This window comes from Erpetoichthys calabaricus, chromosome 5 (assembly GCF_900747795.2).
Source record: "Erpetoichthys calabaricus chromosome 5, fErpCal1.3, whole genome shotgun sequence".
Lineage (NCBI taxonomy): Eukaryota > Metazoa > Chordata > Cladistia > Polypteriformes > Polypteridae > Erpetoichthys > Erpetoichthys calabaricus.
This window is the reverse complement of record NC_041398.2, coordinates 2,234,905-2,261,494: the sequence shown is the minus strand read 5'-3', so window position 1 is coordinate 2,261,494 and position 26,590 is coordinate 2,234,905. Positions and strand designations below refer to the sequence as shown.

Genomic DNA, 26,590 nt, shown 5'->3' with positions numbered 1-26,590 from the left:
CGAGATACTTGAACTCCTCCACTTGAGGCAGGATCTCGCTCCCAACCCTGAGAGGGCACTCCACCCTTTTCCAGCTGAGGACCATGGTCTCGGATTTGGAGGTGCTGATTCCCATCCCAGCCGCTTCACACTCAGCTGCAAACCGATCCAGAGAGAGCTGAAGATCACGGCTTGATGAAGCAAACAGGACAACATCATCTGCAAAAAGCAGTGACCCAATCTTGAGCCCACCAAACCGGACCCCCTCAACTCCGTGGCTGCGCCTAGAAATTCTGTCCATAAAAGTTATGAACAGAATCGGTGACAAAGGGTAGCCCTGGCGGAGTCCAACTCTAACTGGAAACGGGTTTGACTTACTGCCGGCAATGCAGACCAAGCTGTGACACCAGTTAAGCAGGGACCAAACAGCCCTTATCAGGGGGTCCGGTACCCCATACTCCCAGAACCCCCCCCACAGAATTCCTTGAGGGACATGGTCGAATGCCTTTTCCAAGTCTACAAAACACATGTAGACTGGTTGGGCGAACTCCCATGCACCCTCCAGGACTCTGCTAAGGGTATAGAGCTGGTCCATTGTTCCGCGACCAGGATGAAAACCACACTGTTCCTCCTGAATCCGAGGTTCGACTATCTGATGGACCCTCCTCTCCAGGACGCCCGAATAGACTTTTCCAGGGAGGCTGAGGAGTGTGATCCCTCTGTAGTTGGAACACACCCTCCGGTCCCCCTTCTTAAAGAGGGGGACCACCACACCGGTCTGCCAATCCTGAGGCATTGTCCCTGATGTCCATGCGATGTTGCAGAGGCGTGTAAACCAAGACAGTCCCACAACATCCAGAGCCTTGAGGATCTCAGGGCGTATCTCATCCACCCCCGGGACCCTGCCACCAAGGAGTTTTTTGACCACCTTGGTGACCTCAGTCCCACAGATGGGGGAGCCCACCTCCGAGTCCCCAGGCTCTGCTTCCTCATCGGAAGGCATGTTAGTGGGATTGAGGAGGTCTTCGAAGTACTCCTCCCACCGACCCACAACGTCCCAAGTCAAGGTCAGCAGCGCACCATCCCCACCATGTGTTGTTTCTGACTGGTGAAATATGCAATTTCATGTGTGACAGTAATGCCCATTGTTACCAGACTTTGCTTTACTACAAAAATTCTCATTAGCGCCAATTCCATTGAAGCAAAAGTAAGTGCGATCCATGCTGTTAATGCCAGCTACCTTTGGTTTGTATCTAAACACTCCATGTCCATCAGCTTTAAAGCTGACACAGCATCAGGGACAGCCGTGTTATATCTACACATGCAGGTCATTCCATGTCACATCATCACACTTATGGACCTCATCGTCACAGATTTTAACGAGACTTGGCTTGCTGATTTGGTCATCTGAGTGACCCATAGAACTGAAATTGCACATGTTTAGGATCAACAATAATAAGGAGATTTAAGATCACAAAGTTTGAACTCTGTACTGCATTAGGACTTTGACTGGCTATTTCTCCCTAAATATAAGTGAACAGAAATGGTTCTCATGTCGTTTTAAACCTGTTTACCTGTTATAGTTTGTGAAAATACTATGCTATCCTAATATTGGTCAGATCCTGCAAAGTTTTGAAAAAGTTCTGCACAGATCCTCTACGTGTGAATTTGATTTTTTCCAATTTTAAATAATATTTAACATCAGTTACCCACTGACTTTAAGCAGGAGAGTTTGGATTCTTACAGTTTACCAAGATAAGTCTACGTGTCAATAGTGTAGTAAAGGCAATGACAGTTTGTTTGTCCTTCTCCACTTTAAGCCCCTCTGTGAGCCCACCAAACACATCTGTTAACACTAGAATTACCAGAGCCTACGAAAAAACTCGTAGATCCGTCCCACCTTAAATCGCTTCTTAAATCCATTCGCACCTCTACGCCAGTGTCTTTTGTCCTCTAAATGTGCAGATAAACACAAGCTGCAAGCAGCTATTCCACCCCAACCCCCCACCAACTTAGAACGTGCACGAACTTCACTTCACTCCCAGATAATCAATCAAGGCATAAGCGGAGAGGAGTTTTACAGTGGAAATAATAGATCATTATTTGGAACACACACATTTCATGTGTGTTCCATTTCTACAGTAATTTGTGTAAACACATTTTTAAAACGGAAACGTTTTTCATATTTTAGTAGTAAACTAGGGGGCTCCGCCCCCTGCTCGCTTCGCTCGCCAACCCCTGGTGTTGGGTATGACAAAGAGCGTGATGTATGAATGAGATATAGAATAGTGTGATGATGTAGATGATGCAAATAGAAAGCAAACAATAAAGTTTGTGGCACAGTGTAAAGGTTTATTTGAAAACGTCTTTGTACACGCCGTTTAAGTGTAAAAGGTAATTCCAGCTCAGAACTTGTAAGGTCATTTAAGATGGTTATTGTTGTGATCAGAGTCAAGTTTGTCAGAGCTTAGAAAGAGTTGTGTCTCTCCAGGAAGTAATGGAATGACTTGGGTATTAATGTTTTCCATATTAATATTTTTTGGACATAATATAGTGCGTTGTGTTAAAAGGGGCATTTGGTCTAATGAGATTGCTGTTCGAAATGTCTCTGTAACTAAGTTGTCGCAGATAAAGGCTTGAGGAATTGTAATAATATGTGGCTGAAGTCCATCTGTATTGGTGAGTGTACCATCTCTCAGTTGTAATAAGCAATTGTTATGATCTGGTTCTGGACATCGTATCTTTTTTACTAACTGTATCTTTTGAAAGCAATGTCAATTGTCTGCGTATTTTAAGGTGCACTGAACAATAGCTGAGTGCATGGCATCTGGAAGAATAGCTAATCACTGTCTAAAATCTCCTCCTCATAAAAGTACCTTTCCTCCAAATCGAATATTATTATTCATAAACGTTTGTAGAAGTTTATGAATGGTGTTGAGTAAGTGACTTCATGTCATTGAACATTCATCAATAAACAACATTTTTTCAAGACGGATGTCACGTGCAGTGCCACCGTTAATGTTCATAGTGGATACCGATTTGTAGGATCTCATGCAGTTGATAAAGATTTAACTTTCAGGTACATCGTCAGTTATAAGCCTCTGTAGATATTCAGTATATGAATGTAAAGAAGGCAGTCTAATTTGACCCTTTTGACAACAACGTGTAAATGTATAACTTGTATTTCCAGTTGTTTCTTCAGGGAAGTGAACTGAATGACAATGATTGCCAATGACATTCATTAATCCGAATGAATTTTCCTGGTGTATGTTTTCCTTGTGCCGTTTGAGAGGCGCGTTGTTGCATGTGTAGTATTTGGGACGTGTTGTTTTGGAGCTGTAATCGATTTGCCTGTGCTGTGTGAGAAGCCCGTTGTAGCCTTCGCTGCCATTAACGTATGTCTGAGACGGGAGGTGTTTCGTTTTGAATCCGTGCCTGTTGCGATGCAGCACTTTGATTGATAGTTTGCGTCATGTGGATCTAGGATGTAGATTTGTGCATATTAAATGAAGTATTGTAGGATCTAATGCAGTTCATAAAGTTTTTACTTTTAGGTACATCGTTAGTTAGAAGCTTTAGTTGAGCTTTGCGTTTTTGGAGTCGAGACATTTTTTCTTTTAGAAATATGGATAAGTAATAAGGAGAATTGCACTCACTGTTAATATGGAGCCTTTTCTGCGGTTGAACGGTTAATAGTGCCTTATTGTAATGAGATCCACCAATGCTGACACCTATGCTGTCTAGTGTGAAGGTGTTGATGTTCACTTTAGAATATGTGGCTTTGGGTGTCACTTCTTATGGATGTGTGTGTGTGTGTGTGTGGGGGGGGGGGGGGGGGGGGGGGGGTTGAGGATTGTTGTCGCGCGAGCATCTTCTTTCTTTTTGTGTTCCTGTGTCTTGTTGAATCCCCCTCTTTGTGTGTGTCCCGTCAATGCTTGTAGGGTCTGTGGGGTGGTTTTGTGTTCTTTTTTTTGTGTTCCATGGGCTTGTTGAATCCCCCTCTTGGTGTGTGTCCCGTCCGGTGCCTGTAGGGGGTGGGGGGGGGTGCCTTGCTGTTGTGCGCGAGCCTCTTTTTTTTTTTTTGGGGTCTAGCCGACCCTCGCACTCTTTTTGCGCCTGCGCAGTACGTCTTTTTGCAGCTACGGCCCATTGCCGGATGTGCCTGCGTCCATCATCCGGTTTAGCATTCTCGGTTAGTAATATGGATGACAAAATGTAGGCATAAACTATATAATGTATATAGACATGAAGTGTATAATGTGTGAAGTCTGATGTCCAAATATCAAAGAAACACTTTCACAACATAACAGAACAAGTGCGCTTTTATTCAAAAATATAACTGCAGAAAAAAAAGGCCGCTTTAGTATTCGACATTGACACACATTTACAACGACTACCTCCGTGGCACAGTGGTATCAACTCCTGACTGATAATCAAAAAGTCACGAGTTCGATCCCGTATGACTCTGTTTTGAGAAGTGAACTGCTCTTATTCTTACTATCTATATCTATAAAGGAGAGTTGGGATCCGTGTGGCTGTGTTTGTGTGTTTGTGGAGGGACGGAGAGTTAAGGCGGGTGTTGGAGTCACGTGATCATCTCCCCTCCCATTCACCTCATTTCATTCACTTCATTTCTCTCCAAGCTAAACTCCGCAGCTGACGCAGTTAGTCCTTTCTCCTTTACTGATTTACTGTTTAGTAGACGCGCTACTTACTGAATTGTATTTTTTCCTTTAATGTTTCTTAGTGTTTAATAGATGCGGTGTGCCGGTGTTCCTGGCGGTGTTGCGGTTTAGTGTTACTTTCTACTTCATTTTTGTACTTTAGTGTTTAATAATAAATAATAATAATTCATTACATTTATATAGCGCTTTTCTCAGTACTCAAAGCACTAAAATAGTGAGTGATACTTAGCTGATAGCAGTGTAGAAGCAGCACAGCACAACGGAGCCGGTAGGACAGGCGGGTGTGGTAGCGTAGGTGAGCGGCGATAGCAAGCAGCAGAAAGCACAGCAGGAGGGGGAAGCAGGATTTGGATGTATATACATCTATATAAATAAAAATGGGGTGGCACGGTGGCGCAGTGGGTAGCGCTGCTGCCTCGCAGTTGAGAGACCTGGGGACCTGGGTTCGCTTCCCGGGTCCTCCCTGCGTGGAGTTTGCATGTTCTCCCTGTGTCTGCGTGGGTTTTCTCAGGGCGCTCCGGTTTCCTCCCACAGTCCAAAGACATGCTGTTTAGGTGGATTGGCGATTCTAAATTGGCCCTAGTGTGTGGTGGGTGTGTTTGTGTGTGTCCTGTGGTGGGTTGGCTCCCTGCCCGGGATTGGTTCCTGCCTTGTGCCCTGGGATTGGCTCCAGCAGACCCCCGTGACCCTGTGTTCGGATTCAACGGGTTGTAAAATGGATGGATGGATAAATAAAAATGTAAATGTTCGTTTGTTCAAAACCTTAAATCTCCGAAAGTTCTTCACCGATTGCTTTGAAATTTTGACACAACGTTGCATTCGAATACGCGCTTGTTTTTATATACATATTATATAGATGACACACCTGTGACAGGTAAAAACATGTTGTTTTGAAAACACAGCGCCATCTGTTGGACGTAAAAGCAACACATGCTATGCTAAATATTTTACGATTCTATTTCAATGTTTCGATCAAATACAAATACAAATATATTTGTAAGTATGTGAATAAAGGCAGCGACATGGCAGTTTTTGGCGTGCAACCCAGAAAGAAGTGATAGGAATGCGGTCATACATATCGATGAAATCGCACAGTATTAGGCTGGAAGATACATAAGCAGCAATGAAGCTGTATGGCGAATTCTTTCATTTCCCATACATGAACGAAGTCCAGATGTTGTTCACTTAGCAGTACATCTAGAAAATGGACAACGCGTTTATTTAACAGCTGCAAATGTGCAACAAATAGCCCTGAATCCACCGGCTACAACGTTAACTGCTTTCTTTACGTTATGTGAAAATGACGCGTTTGCGAAAACACTGCTGTATTTGGAAGTGCCTACGTATTACACATGGAATGTGAGTAGAAAATCATTTGAACAACGCAAACGAGGAGAGCGAGTCAACGGACAACCTGCCATATTCAAAGAAACTACGATAGGCAGACTGTACACCGTGCATCCCAATCAAGATGAATGCTTCTTTGTTCACATGCTGTTGGTAAATGTGCCCGGTCCAACGTCTTTCCAGCAATTGAGAATTGTCAACGGCGTTACACATGCCACTTTCCGAAGTACATGTCAAGCTCTGAATTTATTGGAGAACGACCGACACTGGGATGTATACATTAATGACGCGTGCAGCACGTCACATCCAAATCAAATTCGTGCATTGTTTGCAATCATATTGACCTCCTGGTCTCCTTCATCTCCAACACAGTTAAGGGAGAAATATAAATCACACATGGCTGAAGATATTTTCCGTCGAATACGCAAGTAAAATTCAAATATAAACATGGATTTCACAGCAGAAATCTACAACTAAGCGTTGATAATGATTAAAGATTTGTGCTTAGAAATCGCGAACAAAGTTCTCAATCAATTGGGAATGCCATCACCGAATCGATCTGCTGCTGCTTCGTTCGATGTAGAATTGCGTCGTGAACAAAATTACAACACGGGTGATCTTTTGTCGTATGTGCAATCAAATATTCCTAAACTAACGCTTCAGCAAAAAGGCATTTACGATCAAATAATGCAAACTGTCAATAACGGGGTTGGAGAAATCGGCAAATTGGGAATGGAAAGGTGCCGGTTGATCTGACCTCAGGACGAATTTCATTGCCTCATAACTTCTGCAATTTAGTGACGTCAAAAGTAGAATTGGTTGAAAAAGTATTTCCCAATATTCAAACCAATTATAAGAATCACGATTGGCTGAGTGAACGAGCTATTCTTGCGGCCAAAAACAAAGACGTCTACGAACTTAACAATATTATTCAGTCTAACATTCCGCACAGACAACGGAACAACAAAAAATATTGTATACCCACAAGCATTGTGAAATTAAACATATTAGAAACGTGCGCTTTGTATTGCCTTTGATTCTTGTAAGTCTAAGCATTATCCTCTGCATATCTATCTATCTATCTATCTATCTATCTATCTATCTATCTATCTATCTATCTATACTGTATATATATATATATATATATATATATATAAAATATCTATATATAGATATAACTATATATATCTATTTAAATATATATATATATATATATATATATATATATATATATATATATATCCATCCATCCATCCATCCATTGTCCAACCCGCTGAATCCGAACACAGGGTCACGGGGGTCTGCTGGAGCCAATCCCAGCCAACACAGGGCACAAGGCAGGGAACCAATCCTGGGCAGGGTGCCAACCCACCGCAGGACACACACAAACACACCCACACACCAAGCACACACTAGGGCCAATTTAGAATCGCCAATCCACCTAACCTGCATGTCTTTGGACTGTGGGAGGAAACCGGAGCGCCCGGAGGAAACCCACGCAGACACGGGGAGAACATGCAAACTCCACGCAGGGAGGACCCGGGAATCGAACCCAGGTCCCCAGGTGTCCCAACTGCGAGGCAGCAGCGCTACCCACTGCGCCACCGTGCCGCCCATATATATATATATATATATATATATAGATATCTATATGTATATATCTATCTATATATATATATATAGATATAGATATAGATATATAGATATTTAAATAGACACACACACATATATACATATACATCTATACTAATAAAAGGCAAAGCCCTCACTGACTCACTCATCACTAACTCTCCAACTTCCCGTGTAGGTAGAAGGCTGAAATTTGGCAGGCTCATTCCTTACAGCTTACCTGCAAAAGAAAGTTAAGCAGGTTTCATTTCGCAATTCTACACGTAACGGTCATAACGGTCAACAACGTCCACCATGTTAAACTTTCTTATTTATGGCCCCATCTTCACAAAATTTGGTAGACGGCTTCCCTTCACTAACCGAAACCGATGTACGTACTTATTTCGATGGTATGACACCACTCTCGGCCACCATATTGAACTTTCCAACGGTCTTTGTTACTTAATGGGCCCATCTTCAAGAAATTTGGTACGCAGGTTCCCAACGCTAACTGAATCCTACTTACGTACATATATACGTCCATAGCCTGCAGCTCGGTCCACACTCTGAATCCTCCAGGCACTCCTGAGCATAATCTAATTTTGAAGGATGGGGCACCAATAATGTTACTGAGAAATTTACAGCCACCAAAACTTTGTAATGGCACTGACTAAGTTCCCTGCAGGACTTTCCCGGGAAATCCCACCAGGAGCCACCGCCTCGACTCGGTACACATAACTTCCGGTCCCGGCCCCGAGGGCAACATCACTTCCCCCAAACTTCCTATAAAGCCTCATAGCTTTTCCCTGGAAGTCAGTTCTGTTTTGGACTCTGTCTTGTAAACTTGACTCAACTACGAATCATTTACTTTTGCAGCCAGGATACTGAATTATACGGGTGGCTGCCCCAAACCTTGCCATGCCTCTTGTCTCTTCTTCTCACAGCGTCTATGTGAAAACAGCAGTGTCAGATGCGGTGTGTTTGGTCTCGTGAATGCGGCTGAGATAATAAAACTGAATAATAAAAAAAAAGCTAACCTTTACAAGTATCATAAATTACACCGGCTCTTATAGACTGAAATCAAATGTATTTTGATATTCTAAAATAGTAAGAATAAGAGCAGTTCACTCAAAACAGAGTTGTGCGGGATTGAACTCATGACCTTTTAATTACCAGTCAGGAGTTGATACCGGTGCGCCACGCAGGTAGTTGTAGTAAACCTCTGTGTTTTTTTTTTTCTGCAGTTATATTTTTGAATAAAAGCGCACTTGTTCTGCTATATTTGTACCTTTTGTGAAAGTGTTTCTTTGATATTTGGACTTCAGGCTTCGTACATTATATAGTTTACGCCTACATTTTGTCATTTACTACTAGAATATGAAAAACGTTTCTGTTCTAAAAATGTGTTTACACAGATTACTGTAGAAACAGAACACACATGAAATGCGTGTGTTCCAAATAACGATCTATTATTTCCACTCTAAAAACTCCACTTCACTCCCAGATGATCAATCAACCAAGGCATAAGCGGGAGAAGTTCGTGCACGTTCTAAGTTGGTGGTGGAATGGAATAGCAGGCTGCTTGCAGCTTGTGTTTATCGGCACATGTAGAGGACAAAAGACGCTGGCGGAGAGGTGCGAATGGATTTAAGAAGCGATATAAGGTGGGACGGATCTACGAGTTTTTTTGTAGGCTCTGGTAATTCTAGTGTTAATGGATTAGGAGGGATTGTGACACCAAGGCTGTCTGAAAGGTATTTAAAGATTTTGGTTCAGAATGATGTTAATTTGGTGCAGGCCTGAAACATGTGGCCCATTGAAGCTGGAACTTGACTGTAATGTTCACAGGTTGGATCTTGGCCTGGAAACCTTTTGGACAATTTTAAACAAGACAGATGTGCTCAATATATAATTTTGAGTTGAATAATTGTATGCTGTGCACATAAGGAACTCGAGTGAATTCTCTGCATTGCTGCCTTTTATGAGATATTGAGTGAGAGATCCTTTTTCCACTGTCCTCTGGGATCTTTGAAAGGGAGAGACTGTAAAATGGTTTTATATGTTACAGATATGCTGCCTGAGTCCTCAAGACTGATCAATATTTTTTTCAGCATAGAGGTAGGTGGGATGTGAAGATAATTGAGCAGGTTCTGTTTAACAAAGTTTTTAACTTGGAGTTAGTGAAAGAAATTTGAATAGCAAAACCCCTATATTATACATTTGGCCAGTTTTTCACTAATGCTACCTTATAATGTGATGAACATGTCCAGAAAATTAGGTTTTTGTTAAAATCTGTAATGATGAGGTCCAAAAGTTTGATGATTTCACGTGGAATTACCCATCAGGAGTATCTCTGCTCCAAATTGATGATATAATCCACCATAGAAAGTGCACTCGCCGTTTTAACTCTGTAAAATCTAAATATCCTCAAAGATACGATCCTTTTTCTCCTTTAAACACGACATCAAGCCTTTCTATCAGAATAGTTGCACCTTCATCTTTGTTCAGGTCTTCTGCTCAAATTGACATCTCAATGCTGTCCCTGTAAGCGACAGTCCAACCCCAAGTGCGTGTTTTTTATTTCTAAGCTCAGTAACCTGTGTCCATATTAAATCTTCATTTTTCCAGCTCTCGTATGCCTTTCTCTTGTCAAATGCAGGCAGGATTCTAGAATTAGCAACCATCCTCTATTATGAATATTGAGCTTAAATAACAACACAACACCTTTGATGTTAGCCACACACTTTTTATTCCTCTCTCCCATAAAACACACTATCACGAGTAAACTCCTACAAACCCACTCTCCTCAAACCCCAAATGTCCTACTCTGTCGGGATGCAGTCCCGCAATCCCACAAATAGGAGCACATATATAAGATATAGAATATAACAACTTAACAGAGTGAAGCTCCTGATGTGCAGTTCAAGTCCAACGAGGATATCCACCAAAGCTCTAAATATGATGGCTTTAATAGACCTGCCATTGCTGTGTCCAAACATGATGGTGCCGTGTAGATAAAGTGTTGTCATATCTACAAGGTGGGACTGAAATTAGGGCTGCACGATAACAGAAAAAATGATTATCACGATTATTTTGCTCGAAATTTTTATCACGATTAATAATGACGATTATTCCTTTGGTAAATGAAGTCTGTGACCAAAGCAGTGTAGCCTCGGCCAGTTATTCACAGATGCTGCCCCAATCATATTAGCTGCGTTGTCCGTTGTGATGCACACAAGTCTTTCTTCCACCAAGCCCCAAGCGGACATCGCTTCTTTGAGGCCCACTGCAATAAACTCCGCTGTATGGTCTTGTGGGAAAAACGAAGTTTGCAAAAACTTGCTTTTCATCTCAAACTTGCTGTCAATAAAATGAACTGTCAAGCTCAAATACGGTTCCACAGTTCTGCTTGATCATAAGTCGGTCGTGGCAGCAAAATATTCAAGGCTGAGCCTGAGAATTTCTCTTTCTATTTCTTTTCGGCATTTCGCATACAGCGAGGGCAGCGCAACATTGGAGAAATGGTTGCGTGAGGGAATGCTATATCTTTTATCAAGTGTTGCGATCATTTTGTTAAACCCCTCACTGCTCACGGTGGTTATTGGACACATATCCTTGGCTATATGGTACGTGGTCGCCTCTGTTATTTCCCGGTGTCTTTGCGAGCTAGGCAGATATGGTATTGCGTTGAACAATGTCCCTGATATTGTTGTCTGTGTTGTGGATGGCTGGTAATTTTTTGTTGTTGCTGTTTGTGCCTTCAGTTGTTAAAATTCTTGATAGTGTACTTTGTGGTGGCTTTTAAGGTGGTTGATGAGGTTTGTTGTGTTACCTTGGGACGTTTGGACGGAACAGGAGCAAAGTTTGCACAAGACTCGTACCTGATCAACATCACATTCCTCGAAATCGAAATAGTTCCAGACAACTGAGTATGACCCCTTTTTAGGAACTAACGATCGCACTTCTGCACGTTGCTCCGCCATCATATGTTTATTCTGACTGACTGTTATTGCTGCTATTGACTTCTACTGCTTCAGAAAGCGCTCGCAATCTAGACGCAGTAACATCATAGTGACGCAGTCCAATCCGTAAACTCAGCCCATAAAAAACAGTTTGGTCTTTATACTGTAAAATCGCGACGATATTTATTAACTGATCGTGGGTCATAAATATCGTTATCATGAGAAAAAAAAGATTAATCGTGCAGCCCTAACTGAAATGTATGCAAATCCCCTTTAATGAAGGTCTGCAATGCACTTTGATCACATCTGAATTGTTGGATTTGTAATTTTAAACTGTAAGGCAGGGGAAGAAATCAAGAGAAACGCGTCTTTGAACCAAACCTTATGGAGGGCACTGTAACCCTGAAGTGTGCTCATTATTTTTACTGACTTTATGAAGTTAATTCTCCCACTTTGATTTTCACAGGGCTTTCCCATTTCACATGTTCATACACTGAGGTGTCTAATGGTCTCCAGCTCAGGGCTGTCTATGTGAGAAGGGAATCTGAGAAGAGAAGGGCAGACACTTAAAGAGAGAGAAGAGTTTCCCACAGAGCATGGCCTCTGCTAAAGAAGATGGTGTGAATGAAAGAATGGTGGATATTAAAGAAGAGGACTGTGAGTGGCTCACACCAGATGATGTGCGTGTGAAGCTGGAGGATCACGAAGAAAGAATTTCAGTTTTTAAAGAGGAGGAGGAGTGCAAGGAGGTGACTGCTGCCATTAAAGCAGAGGATTTGAATGATTTCTCCATTGGTCTTGAACTTCAAAAGCATGAAACTGAGGATATTTTCAAGCAAGATGCCTGTGAAGAATCTCCATCCATTATACAGCCCTGGTCCACTAATACGGGACGACTGGCAACACAGGAGAATTCTGCAGAGCTGAAATCAGAGTTATCGGAGTCTGAAGAGAAAATCACTGAGGGAAATGGGAGAGAAGGAGAAGAGTCACTTGGGAGTGTTGGAATAAGTGAGTAATGAGATTAAATATAAAAGAAAGAGAGCATTTATAAGTTCTAACACTGTGTGCTTTGATGTTTTAGAAGATTGAAATGAGAGTGGAAAACAAAGTTAATTGAACTTGGATAAAAACCACCTGCTCGGGCAGGTAATAGGTTACCTAATAAATGATAAATTAGACACACTTGGGTGAATAAGGAAAAATCTAAAGTGTTCAGCACATGACTTGAACATCATGAAGCTTTGACTGAAGCTGTGACAAATGTTAGGCCAACAGCGCTTTATGTTCAATGAGAATATTAAAAGTCATATTGTAATAAAAACACTTTGACAGTTTCTTCATGCATTCTGCAGTTCTGTTGGCGGGGAGCTTCTTGGATCTCTCAGCTGTCCTCCGTCGCTCCGAGTGCGTCTGAGTGGTCAATTTGTGATCGATCAATCAGATCAGGCCTATCTTTCACATATAAGGGAAAGGTGGAGAAAATGAACAGAGAGCAGCAGAACATGTAAAGACCACACACGGAGTGGCCAGACCATAAATGGCACCTCAGTGTGATAAAGGAGCTCCAGCCAGTGTGCCACCACTATACTTGTACTGTTTCCTGTATTTTAAAAGATGGGTGGTGGTTAGGAATTTGGATATCAAACCCTGAAGTTGCAGGTTAAAATTTAGATATTGACACCATGTGACCACAAGCAAGTCATGTGACCTGCCCGTGCTTCAGTTGGTAAAACAAGAGAAATTTAATCAGTTGTATCTCAAATGTTGTAAGTCACCTTGGATAAACATGTCAGGAAAATAAAAATTAACACAAATATTTTAATTATCATTATATTTCAGATATACAGAAGAATGGCAGCTTCTCTCCACCTTCATTTGGTCAGCCCTCTCTTCAATACAATGAGAAAGTTATGAAGAAATCAGCAAGAGGATCAGAGAACCTGACAGCAGCCTTTTTTCAGTGCAGTTCTCTCCCTGCTACTGGAGTAACACAAACAGAAGACATCAAAACTAATCAACAGCAAGTGGAGAAAGAAATCCAAATTCACACAGGAAAAAAATGTTGCTTGGAATGTGGCAAACAATTCACACAGAAATGCAATCTTCATAGGCACAGAAGTATCCACACAGGAGAAAAACCTCATTGCTGTCCAGAATGTGGAAAGTCATTCTCAAGGAGAAGCAATCTTCAGAGGCACAGAAGTATCCACACAGGAGATAAACCTCATTGCTGTCCAGAATGTGGTAAGTCGTTCTCAATAAGAAGCCATCTTCGGGTGCACAGAATAATCCACACAGGAGAAAAACCTCATTGCTGTTCAGAATGTGGTAAGTCGTTCTCAATGAGAAGCCATCTTCAGAACCATAGAATAATTCACACAGGAGAAAAACCTCATTGCTGTTCAGAATGTGGTAAGTCGTTCTCAAGGAGATGCAGTCTTCGGATGCACAGAAGAATCCACACAGGAGAAAAACCTCATTGTTGTCAAGAATGTGGAAAGTCGTTCTTAAGGAGATGCCATCTTCAGAGGCACAGAAGTATCCACACAGGAGAAAAACCTCATTGCTGTCCAGAATGTGGTAAGTCATTCTCAATGAGAAGCCATCTTCAGGGGCACAGAATAATCCACACAGGACAAAAACCTCATTGCTGTTCAGAATGTGGTAAGTCGTTCTCACAAAAAGGCAGTCTTATGATTCACAGAAGAATCCACACTGGAGAAAAACCTCATTGTTGTCAAGAATGTGGCAAACAGTTTTCTGACAAACGCAGTTTTCAAAGGCACACGCAAATTCATACTGGAGAGAAGCCATATTGCTGTTCTCAATGTGGAAAAAGGTATTTCCATATTACCAGTTTACAAAGGCATGCAAAAGCTCATGCTGTATGTGGCAAGCACTTCTCAGACAGCAATACTCTTAAAGACCAGCATGAGAATTCACTGGGGCGAGATACCCCATTGCTGTCCAGAATGTGGCAAACGATTCTCAAGTCAAAACATGCTTAAGAGCCACAGAAGGATCCACACTGGAGAGACGCAGTACACCTGTTCTGAATGTGATAAAGGGTACTCTTCCAGAAAAAAATTTCAGAGACGCACACAAAGTCATATTTGAGAAAAGCCGGTCCCAGAAATGAGAAATTATCTTTCTATGGGGTCGTCAACCAAAAAAATAAAGAAAAATATTCTGAATGAGGGTAGGACTCCAGTTGAAAGTAGTTAATAAGTACATAAGAATAGTGGAGAAAACATGGGAAGTAGCAAACAGATCCTATATGTAAGGTCACCTCAGAGCCACATATGAATACAACACATATTTCACAAACAGGTGCAAGAAAAACGTTATTGTTGTCCTAAATGTTGTTAACGCTTTTCAGACAGCAGTGGTCTTCATTTTCATAAATGACTGGCCTACTTGTGGTAAGCCTCTTAGTTGTGCTGAATGTTGAAAGTGGTCCTCCTGTATCAGCCGTCATCAGCAACATGTACGATTTCATGAAGGACTCAGAAACTGTACTGCCATTATGTCAGCCATACAGGGACTGATCATCTCTGCACCAGTGCTGTGACATAAGATGGTGAACAATACAAACACCAGACAACAGAATGAGGTAGCAACAATACTGTGTGGTGATTTCAACTTCAACCACAGAACACAACTGAAAAAGTTCCATGTAATAATAAAAAATGGAGAAGTCAAATCAAATCCACAGTGCAGTGCCAACTACCAAGAGATGCCACTGACAATGAGGGGAATATTTTTGTTTCAGAGCTTTGGAGATGGGGCCTTATCTGAGTAGCAATGAACTGAGTGGTGGGATTGTTCTGCGGCGCTCCTGTTAGCTGACATTTCATCAGCTTGCTTTCTGCATTTCATCTGATAGCCAGCAGAGTTCATCAAATATGAGCCAGGACTGTTACAATGTGAATGTTCTTGACATTTTGTTTTGCTTTAAATGTATTGTATGCTTCTTTACTTTTAGTTCTTGGAGGCCTTGTACATTAGAGATTATTAATACATGAGCATTTGTTGTTCATAATGAATTGACAATTAATAAATTGTTTTTCTTGCTAAATTGTAAGCGTGGCCTGTTGCCATTTTGTATCTTTATCCTTATTGACTGTGTTGCTAGGACGTGTTGCACTGTTGCCTCCATAGAATTAAGTGCCACATCACCGACGCTCGGCCTCACACCCTTCATCACACGTGAGGCAGAATCCAAGATTGAAGATCCAGCTGTTAATCAGCTTCAGTTTGTGAGTATAAATTCACACTTATTCTCACTTTGACCGCGTTAGTAGCCCAGTGTCTAGATTTTGGAGATGGTGCATTGTCTGATTATCAGCTCCTGACAAATCTCACTTTGTCTATGTTAAAAGTTTTGAGTGTTTCATTTTTGTGGTGTTACGCCTTTAAATTATTGTACAGTTTTGAGTCAATGGCCTGAGGCTGAGGATTCAACCCTCCAAGAACTTCACAGTGGGGACTCATAGGATTGATGATCAATTCAGAGAAATACCATTTTTAGTTTGTTTGCAGTTTTAACATCGAGATTTAAGGCATATCTTCTAATTGGTGACTGCTGGTGATTTTCATTATGACTCCGTTAAGCACTTTGGTTTTTCTCAATGCCTGTTCTGATTCTTTAGCTATTGAGTCTTGCTGCAGTTTCTCGATGTGCAAAAATCTGATTAGCCACATTTCCTCGTGCCAGATGACATTTCTAGCAGAAACTCAAAAACTGGTGGATATTATTCACGGTGTCATCCAGCAGATCCTCTCTGGATATTAGTGGCTGACACAATGACACCGTCCATTCAACATAAGGAGCCACAAAGCCGACCCCATCATCTTTGGCTGATCTGCTGTTTTGTTTAGAATCACAGCAGCCTGTATCCTCCTTATAGGTATTGGAGTTGGACATTCTGAAACTTCTGTGACACCTGTTGTGATGTGAGATTTTACATATAACTTGATGAATATTTTGTACTGTATATCTTTATTTGTAATTTAGACAAAGCAATGTAATTTAGTGTTTACATTCTCTCCCCCTTAGGAATGGGTCTGTTTGAATTTTACGACAGGATTTGGAGGATGTGTATTTTAAACCAGTTTGTCGAGTGTTTCTTTGCTAAAGTCATTTCTACCCCCACAAATGGGCTAACGTGTACTTTAACATATTGTTTGGGGGCAGGTGTTAGGATGTTCTATTCCCCCCATTGGTCTGAGGTATGGCTGTTTGGAATTGGCTTGTCTCAGAGGCCTTTAAGTACCATGATGTCCTATTGGCTGTAGGGGTTGGACAGAACATCTATAAATGTATGTGTTTAACCTCACAATCTCTCTCTTACCAACCAACATATGATGAAGAAGCATCTCTCTTGCTAACCTGTGATGAAGAGCACAGCTCAGCAGCCTTTTTGAACAGACATGTGGCTGAAAGCTGAGCACCAATGATGCCTTAACTAGAGACATTTAAGTAACCACAAGACTGTGTGCCGCCTGAACTACATATCATCATTTAATCAGGTTGTATGGTTGCCAATATTCAAATGTACTTTGCATTTTGTTATTATTTATGAATATTATCAGTAAAACATTATTTTATGTGTAACTTAACTTCTGCTTGTCTTTTTACTACATCTAATTGCCTGAGGTTATAGATATAGAAGGGAAGGTGAGGATAAGTTATATACAATAATACCTTATAAACAGTGGTAAGTCTGTGAGATTAGGCATTCTAAGGCTACATATTAATAATACAATAGGGGAAAGCAGAGCAATATATATATTACTTGACCAAGACAAAACAACACCCTAGTGGGCTTTATTAGCTCTGTGCCATTAGCTCTGTGCTGAGTTGGGGGCTTCAGTACTAAAACTCCTGTGCCACAAAGAGTCCAAGAGCATAACAGTGAGCTGAGGAAGACAACGTCAGACCAAAAAACTGAAGAAGGAGAACATCGGAAAGACAATCAGTGTAAGAGTGAGTGAGAAAAGGACTGTGGAGCAGATAGACAACAGCATCTTCCACACTGATATGTGTCTGATTGGCACACTGCAGACCATCCAGATGTGCTGAAATGAGAGGCCGTAGCTGTTTGAGGACCAGCCTCTCAAAGGCCTTCATAATCTATGAAGTAAGAGCAACTGGTTTGAAGTCCTCTGGGTCACTGGAATACACTTTCTTTGGCACTGGGACCATCCATGATGTTTTCCACAGCTGGGAAACCTTCTGGAAATCCAGGGAAAGGGAGAGAAGGTGTTAAGCACTGCAGAAATGTCTCTCTTAGTTGGATCCTGTTATGTAATCAGATCTTCACAAAGGCTTCTTCTGGTCTTACTGACATTCACAAAGCATCAGTCCGGTGGTCTTTCACCAGTGTGCAGTGTGGCGTATTGACATGGTGGTCTCATTAATTAGGGAATATGAAGGATTCACAGGTCTTAGATTAAATACGTACAACCTCAAATCAGAATAACATAGTTGGAAAGGGATGGAAAATATAAAAAAAAGAAAAATGCCGTTATTCATAAATACTTTTACTTTTATTTCATTGCACACAGTGTGGACCCAAGTTATTTCATGTTTTGTTTGGTCATCTTCATTTCCTTTGTTAATATACATCCATTCCTGCATTTCAGACCTACAACACATTCCAAAAAAAGTTGTCACAGGGGAGAATTAGGGCCATCAGTGAGGTAAAATAATTAGATAATAATGTGATTCTTTTAAGAGGTCATTGTAATCATGATTTGTGATTTGTTTTCACAATAGGCTGAGTCTTTGAAGAGCAAAGATCTCCAGTTTGTCAACAAGTAAGTGAGAAAATGATTGAAATATTCAAACAAAACTTGTTACTCAAAGAAATATTGGAAGGAATTTGCAAATTTCTCCGGTAATGAGTTTATGGATTTAAAATATTGAATACTAGCAAAATACCCGCGCTTCACAGCGGCGAAGTACAGCCTTAAAATTGTTATTAAGAAGAACAGTAAACATTTTTAAATTGAGGGAAAATATACAAATAATTATTTGTTAAGGATCTCTTTGTATATCACGTTGTCAGTTCGCCCCTCTGGTTGTAATATGACCAAGCTGTGCGCTGAGCTTACTCTTGAGCATGCAACGTACAGTTTGCTATTTGAAAATCAGTCCTGCCTCAAATCAATGCCACCCTTTTGTAGGGTCTGTCCCTGAGACTTATTAATTGTCATTGCGAAGCAGAGCCTTACTGGAAATTGGAGGCGTTTGAATTGAAATGGGAGTTCAGAGGGTATAACGGGGATGCGAGGAATAAAAACTCTCTCCGCTGAGCCACCGCCAGTAAAAATAGTTACCTCAATTAGGTTCTTTTGCAAGCATGTGACCTGAAGTCTCGTGCCATTACAAAGTTTCGGTGGCTGTAAGTTTCTCAGTAACATTATTGGTGCCCCAACCTTCAAAATTAGATTATGATCAGGAGTGCCTGGAGGATTGAGAGTGTGGACCGAGCTGCAGGCTATGGACGTATATATGTACGTAAGTAGGATTCAGTTAGCGTTGGGAACCTGCGTATCAAATTTCTTGAGGACTAGGGGGCTCCGCCCCCTGCTCGCTTCGCTCGCCAACCCCTGGCGTTGGGGCATGACAAAGAGTGAGATGTATGAATTAGATATAGAATAGTGTGCAGGTTTGGATGATGCCTATATAAATACAAAATAGAGTGTTTGGCATAGAGTAATGTTTTATTGGAATATTTCTTTGTATACAACATTAGTAGTAAAGATGGTGTCTTGTCTTTGAATGAGTCTTCCTTGGCATGGATCATTTTTAACTTTAACTTTAACGTGAGATGAACGTCGAACACATGAGAAGGCAACATAAAGTTGTCCATGTCCAAAAACGGGTTCAGAGAGGTAGATGTCAACCTTGTCCATGGTTTGTCCTTGTGATTTGTTGATGGTCATGGCAAATGCAGGTTTAATGGGGAACTGTCGGTGTTTCAATGTAAAAGGTAATTCTAGGTCAGAACTCGTAAGGTCAATTCTAGGAATGAGAACAGTATTGTTAGCATGTGAATCTGAAAGAACTGTTGCTTGAATAACATCGTGTGTTATGGTGTTGACGACTAACCGTGTGCCATTGCATAAACCCTGTTTAGTGTTAAGGTTTCTTAATAGCATGATTATTGTTCCGTTTTTAAGGGTAAGGTTGTGTTGTGGTCATTCGTCCGGGTTAATAGTGTTCAAATATTCTATGGGGAAATTCAGATGTTCATTGTCGTCATCAGAGTCAACTTTGTCAGAGCTTAGAAAGAGCCGTGTCTCTCCAGGAAGTAATGAAATGACCTGGTTATTAATGTGATTAACATTAATATTTTTTGGACATAATATAGTGCGTTGTGTTAACCACATATGCGAAAGCAGTATGGGCCATTGCCTTTTGGTGGCCTGATATGTACTCCGGTAGATGCAAAAGCAAATGAACTATTGTAGGATCTAATGCAGTTCCTAAAGTTTTTACTTTCAGGCACATCGTTAGTTAGAAGCTTCTGTAGATATTCAGGATATGAATGTAAAGGAGTCAGTCTAATCTGACCTTTTGACAACAACGTGTAAATTCATTATTTGTATTGCCAGTTGTTTCTTCTGTGAAGTTAAGTGAATGACAATGATTGCAAATGACATTCATTAATCCCAATGAATTTTCCTCAATAGTGGACTCATTATTGAAAGCGTTGTCAGCCAACTGGCGTAAGCGTTTAGCAGGTGTCTGGCGTTGATGTCTGCGACGGGCATGGTTTTGCTTGTGGTGTTTGAGTGCCGCGTTGTTGCATGTCCATTATTTGTGACGCGCTATTTTTGAGTTTTAATTGATTCGCCTCCGCTTTGCGCAAAGTCCGTTTCACTCTACGTCGTGCATTGTTTGTATCGTGCCTTGTCCGTTTTTGTATGTCGGTCAGTTGAGCTTTCTGCTTTTTGAGTCCTGCTTGCTTGTTTTCTGGCTGGTCATATGCGCGTTGCTTTGCTCCCTTTTTTGTATGTCTGAGACGCGAGCTCTTTCTTTTGAAATTGTGCTTGTTTCGATGCAGCACTTTGAGATGCGCGCTGTATGCATCTACGTTCAATGTGTCTGTTCATTTGGGCACGTCTCTGTAACGGGGTTACTTGAGCTTTGCGTTTTTTGATCCAAGACATTTTTTCTCACGTATTTTCCGAAGCGCGTTGTATGCGCCGCCGTGTATTTTTTTGGTTTCATTCGTGTTTGTGTGTTTGGTCCCGTTATCCGATCCGAATCGTTTTGTACCCGTGACCGTGTATGCATGACTTGTTTGTTCCTCAGTGTGCGAAATATGGATAAGTAATAAGGAGGATCGCACTCACTGTTAATATGGAGCCTTTTCTCCAGTTGAACGGTTAATAGTGCTTTATTGTAAGGAGATCCACCTATGCTGCCTAGTGTGAAGGTTTTGAGATGACGTATGTTTAATATGGACGTTTCCTTTAGATATGTGGCTTTGGGTGTCACTTCTTATTGATGGGGGGGGTGTGTGGGTGAGGATTGTTGTTGCGCGAGCGTCTTCTTTCGTTTTGTGTTCCAGGGGCTTGTTGAATCCCCCTCTTTGTGTGTGTCCCGTCCGTTGCTTGTAGGGTGTGTGGGGTGGTTTTGTGTTCTTTTTTTTTGTGTTCCAGGGGCTTGTTAAATCCCCCTCTTGGTGTGTATCCCGTCCGCCCTTTCTTGCGCCTGCGCAGTACGTCTTTTTGCAGCTACGGCCCATGGCCGGATGTGCCTGCGTCCATCATCCGGTTTAGCATTCTCGGTTAGTAATATGGATAGGCCCATTAGCCCATTAAATGCCAAATTTTTTTCCCCGAATATTTTCGCTTTATTGTTATAGATTAACATCTGCTTAATAAGGAAAACATATATTTTGAATCTCAACATTTGTACTTTTTCCAAAATTTCAAAGTTTTGGCCATCCCCAAATGGGGATCATGACACATACTACCTACTTTTGGTGCCATACTGGAAAACACTCAACATGTAGTCCAACATTACATTTGCATCACTGTTTTCTTGTGTTAGTCTTACACACTGCACACTTCCTTTGTTTGCCCATTTCTGTGCGTTCAATGTAGTGACCAGTTTCAGAGGTGCTGATATCAACAGGAACACGGCTCTTGGCTGGTTTGGAGAAGGCTTTCCTCCCGGTATAAAGTACATGATCCCCAAATGGGGATTGTGGCAGTTAATGGGTTAAGTAACAAAGACCGTTGGAAAGTTCAATATGGCGGCCGACAGTGGTATCATACCACCGAAATAAGTGTATACATCGTTTTCGGTTAGCGCTGGGAAGCCGTCGACCAAATTTCGTGAAGATGGGGCCATAAATAAGAAAGTTTAACATGGCAGACGTTGTCGACCGTTATGACCGTTACGTGTAGAATTTCGAAATGAAACCTGCTTAACTTCTGTAAGTAAGCTGTAAGGAATGAGCCTGACAAATTTCAGCATTCTACCTACACGGGAAGTTGGAGAGTTAGTGATGAGTGAGTCAGTGAGGGCTTTGCCTTTTATTAGTATAGATGTATATATGTGTGTGTGTGTGTGTGTGTGTACATATATATAGATATATAAATATATATATATGTATATATAAATATGTGGGCAGCACGGTGGCGCAGTGGGTAGCGCTGCTGCCTCGCAGTTCGGAGACCTGGGGACCTGGGTTCGCTTCCCGGGTCCTCCCTGCGTGGAGTTTGCATGTTCTCCCCGTGTCTGCGTGGGTTTCCTCCGGGCGCTCCGGTTTCCTCCCACAGTCCAAAGACATGCAGGCTAGGTGGATTGGCGATTCTAAATTGGCCCTAGTGTGTGCTTGGTGTGTGGGTGTGCTTGTGTGTGTCCTGTGGTGGGTTGGCACCCTGCCCGGGATTGTTTCCTGCCTTGTGCCCTGTGTTGGCTGGGATTGGCTCCAGCAGACCCCCGTGACCCTGTGTTTGGGTTCAGCGGGTTGGAAAATGGATGGCTGGATATAAATATGTGTGTATATATAAGTGTATGTGTATATATATATATATATATATAGCTGTACCCGGCCACGCGTTGCTGTGGCTCAGTCTGGTTAAATGGAAAAGAAAGAAAAGAGAAAGCGCACGTTTCTAATATGTTTAATTTCACAATGCTTGTGAGTATACAATATTTTTTGTTGTTCCATTGTCTGTACAGAATGTTAGACTGAATATTATTGTTAAGTTCGTAGACGTCTTTGTTTTTGGCCGCAACAATAGCTCGTTCACTCAGCCAATCGTGATTCTTATAATTGGTTTGAATATTGGGAAATACTTTTTCTACCAATTCTTCTTTTGACGTCACTAAATTGCAGAAGTTATGAGGCAATGAAATTCGTCCTGAGGTCAGATCAACCGGCACCTTTCCATTCCCAGTTTCCAGATTTCTCCAACCCCGTTATTGACAGTTTGCATTATTTGATCGTAAATGCCTTTTTGCTGAAGCGTTAGTTTAGGAATATTTGATTGCACATACGACAAAAGATCACCCGTGTTGTAATTTTGTTGACGACGCAATTCTACATCAAACGAAGCAGCAGCAGATCGATTCGGTGATGGCATTCCCAATTGATTGAGAACTTTGTTCACGATTTCTAAGCACAAATCTTTAATCATCATCACCGCTTAGTTGTAGATGTCTGCTGTGAAATCCATGTTTATATTTGAATTTTACTTGCGTATTCGACGGAAAATATCTTCAGCCATGTGTGATTTATATTTCTCCCTTAACTGTGTTGGAGATGAAGGAGAGCAGGCGGTCAATATGATTGCAAACAATACACGAATTTGATTTGGATGTGACGTGTTGCAGGCGTCATTAATGTATACATGCCAGTGTCGGTCATTCTCCAATAAATTCAGAGCTTGACATGTACTGCGGAAAGTGGCATGTGTAACGCCGTTGACAATTCTCAATTGCTGGAAAGACGTTGGACCGGGCACATTTACCAACAGCATGTGAACAAAGAAGCATTCATCTTGATTGGGATGCACGGTGTACAGTCTGCCTATCGTAGTTTCTTTGAATATGTCAGGTTGTCCGTTGACTCGCTCTCCTCGTTTGCGTTGTTCAAATGATTTTCTACTCTCATTCCATGTGTAATACGTAGGCACTTCCGAATACAGCAGTGTTTTCACAAACGCGTCATTTTGATATAACGTAAAGAAAGCAGTTAACGTTGTAGCCGGTGGATCAGGGCTATTTGTTGCACATTTGCAGCTGTGAAATAAACGCGTTGTCCATTTTCTAGATGTACTGCTAAGTGAACAACATCTGGACTTCGTTCATGTATGGGAAATGAAAGAATTCGCCGTACAGCTTCATTGCTGCTTATGTATCTTCCCGCCTAATACTGTGCGATTTCATCGATATGTATGACCGCATTCCTATCACTTCTTTGGTTGCACGCCAAAAACTGCCATGTCGCTGCCTTTATTCACGTACTTACAAATGTATTTGATCGAAACATTGAAATAGAATCGTAAATTATTTACTATGGCGTGTGTTGCTTTTACGTCCAACAGATGGCGCTGTGTTTTCAAAAAAATCATGTTTTTACCTGTCACAGGTGTGACATCTATATAATATGTATATAAAAGCACACGTGTATTCGAATGCAACGTTGTGTCAAAATTTCAAAGCAATCGGTGAAGAACTTTCGGAGATTTAAGGTTTTGAACAAACGAACATTTACATTTTTATTTATATACAGTAGATGTATATATTTATGTATATATATGGTTTTGGCAGACAAGCGCTTTTTTTCCAACCTAGAAGACGTCTCTTGAGATCCGTTTAATCACCTCGTTGATTGCATGTCCTCCCAGGTAGTTTCAATCCCCATTTACTGCACCGAGTCATCTCCCCTTTTATGAGTGACTGTGTTAGTCGCCGTACTTCGTACAGGTCTTTGAACGCACTGAATACTTGTAACTGGTGTCGCCCGTCGGCTACTTTGGACAGGGAATGGAAGCAATTGTCGAGTAACAAAAATTATTTGTAAGTGATTTCGCATTGAAGAAATAGTAAAAACTTGATCACTTGGGTCAATACCTAAAGAAATACACACAGCAAATGCAATTGCGAATACACCAGAATCTGTATGATTTAATTGTTGCTGTGCGTCTTCATAAACTATGGGAGGTTTGTAAGGAAACAAAGCCTGCTGATCTGCTCCCCTTTCATCTTACAGTACTCTACGACCGGGAACTGATCTGATGTTCATACTAACCTGGTTTATGGCTTATGGCTCCGGGGTGATCACACCTGAAATTACCAAGCGTTACTGTTTATAGCTGTGTATTGGAACATCCAAATCCTGCTTCCTCCTCCTGCTGCTTGCTATAGCCGTTCACCTACGCTACCACACCCGCCTGTCCTATCGGCTCCGTTGTGCTGTGCTGCTTCTACACTGCTATCAGCTAAGTATGACTCACTATTTTAGCGCTTTGAGTACTGAGAAAAGCGCTATATAAATGTAATGAATTATTATTATTTATTATTAAACACTAAAGTACAAAAACGAAGTAGAAAGTAACACTAAACCGCAACATCGCTGGGAACACCGGCACACTGCATCTAATAAACACTAAGAAACACTAAAGGAAAAAATACTATTCAGTAAGTACCGCGTCTACTAAACAGTAAATCAGTAAAGGAGAAAGGACTAACCGTGTCAGCTGTGGAGCTCAGCTCGGAGAGAAATGAAGTGAATGGGAGGGGAGATGATCACGTGACTCCAACACCCGCCTTAACTCTCCGTCCCTCCACAAACACACAAACACAGCCACACGGATCCCAACTCTCCTTTATAGATATAGATACTATATGACATACGTTCAGTGTTGCATGAAAACGTTGCATGAGGTGAAGAATGGATATTTCTGAGAGTATTATAGTGAGAGATGTGTCGTCACCGTATTACTAAGGTCTTCTTTGCAGCATTATGCATTCTACAAGTCTGCATTTGTATGATGTATAATTTATAATTTTATTTTTTGCCACAAACTATTATCGGGAACAATCATTTAACATGTATGGATCATCCACAAACATTCATCCATCCATCCATCCATCCATTTTCCAACCCGCTGAATCCGAACACAGGGTCACGGGGGTCTGCTGGAGCCAATCCCAGCCAACACAGGGCACAAGGCAGGGAACCAATCTTGGGCAGGGTGCCAACCCACCGCAGGACAACAAACATTCATTTCATTGGGAATTCTGTCGAGTTTTTGAACTCTGTTGATGCCATATGTGTACCCCTCCTCGAACCGCCACCTTATCGTGGTGGAGTGGTTTGCGTGTCCCAATGATCCTAGGAGCTCTGTTGTCCTGGGCTTTATGCCCCTGGTAGGACTACCCAAGGCAAACTGGTGCTAGGTGAGGGATGAGACAAAGTGCGGTTCTACAAAATCTCCATGATGAATACAAAATTTGGACAGCGTTTTCCCTCGCCCGGACTTGGGTCACCGGGGCCCCCTCTGGAGCCAGGAATGGAGGTGGGTCTTGATGGCGAGCACCTGGTGGCCAGGCTAGCACCCATCGGGCTCGGCTGGGCACAGCCCAAAGAGGCAACATGGGTCCCCCTTCCCATAGGCTCACCACCTATGGGAGGGGCCAAGGAGGTCGGGTGCAGTGTGAGTTGGGTAGTGGCTGAAGGCGGGGACCTTGGCGGTCCGATCCTCGGCTACAGAAGCTGATGCCATATGTACTTCAAACTGGAGCTCGATGAATAACGATTCGAAGCACTAAGTAGACATGCATACTGAGATTGCATCATGACGGAGCTCCAAAGCTTCAGACATGCGCACTGGGTTAACTGAGGCTTTGAAGCCTCGAGCAAATTCGAAGCCTCAGACATGCGTAGTACTGAGCTCATGACGGAGCTCTGAAGCCTCAGACATGCGTAGTACTGAGATTGGATTATGATAGGGCTTTGAAGCCTCGAG

General features: G+C 41.8%; 1 protein-coding gene and 1 pseudogene across 7 annotated transcripts in view; one reads left to right on the top strand and one right to left on the bottom strand.

The window, feature by feature from the left end:
* LOC114652431 (gastrula zinc finger protein XlCGF57.1-like) overlaps positions 1–26,590 on the top strand; it is a 596,652-nt gene that overhangs the window by 30,733 nt on the left and 539,329 nt on the right. For 3 of the 7 annotated variants that reach the window (XM_051927956.1, XM_051927958.1, XM_051927957.1), the window contains exon 2: positions 13,883–15,197. The exons of 3 other annotated variants lie outside the window; for them this stretch is intronic. In XM_051927956.1, coding sequence (XP_051783916.1) covers positions 13,883–14,592 — 710 coding nt within the window. In that variant the 3' untranslated portion in view covers positions 14,593–15,197. Of the gene's footprint in view, positions 1–13,882; positions 15,198–15,320; positions 15,571–26,590 lie in introns of those variants that run through there. One more of the 7 variants, XM_051927955.1, reaches the window with a different exon arrangement.
* LOC114652498 (oocyte zinc finger protein XlCOF6-like) overlaps positions 1–26,590 on the bottom strand; it is a 389,468-nt pseudogene that overhangs the window by 227,417 nt on the left and 135,461 nt on the right.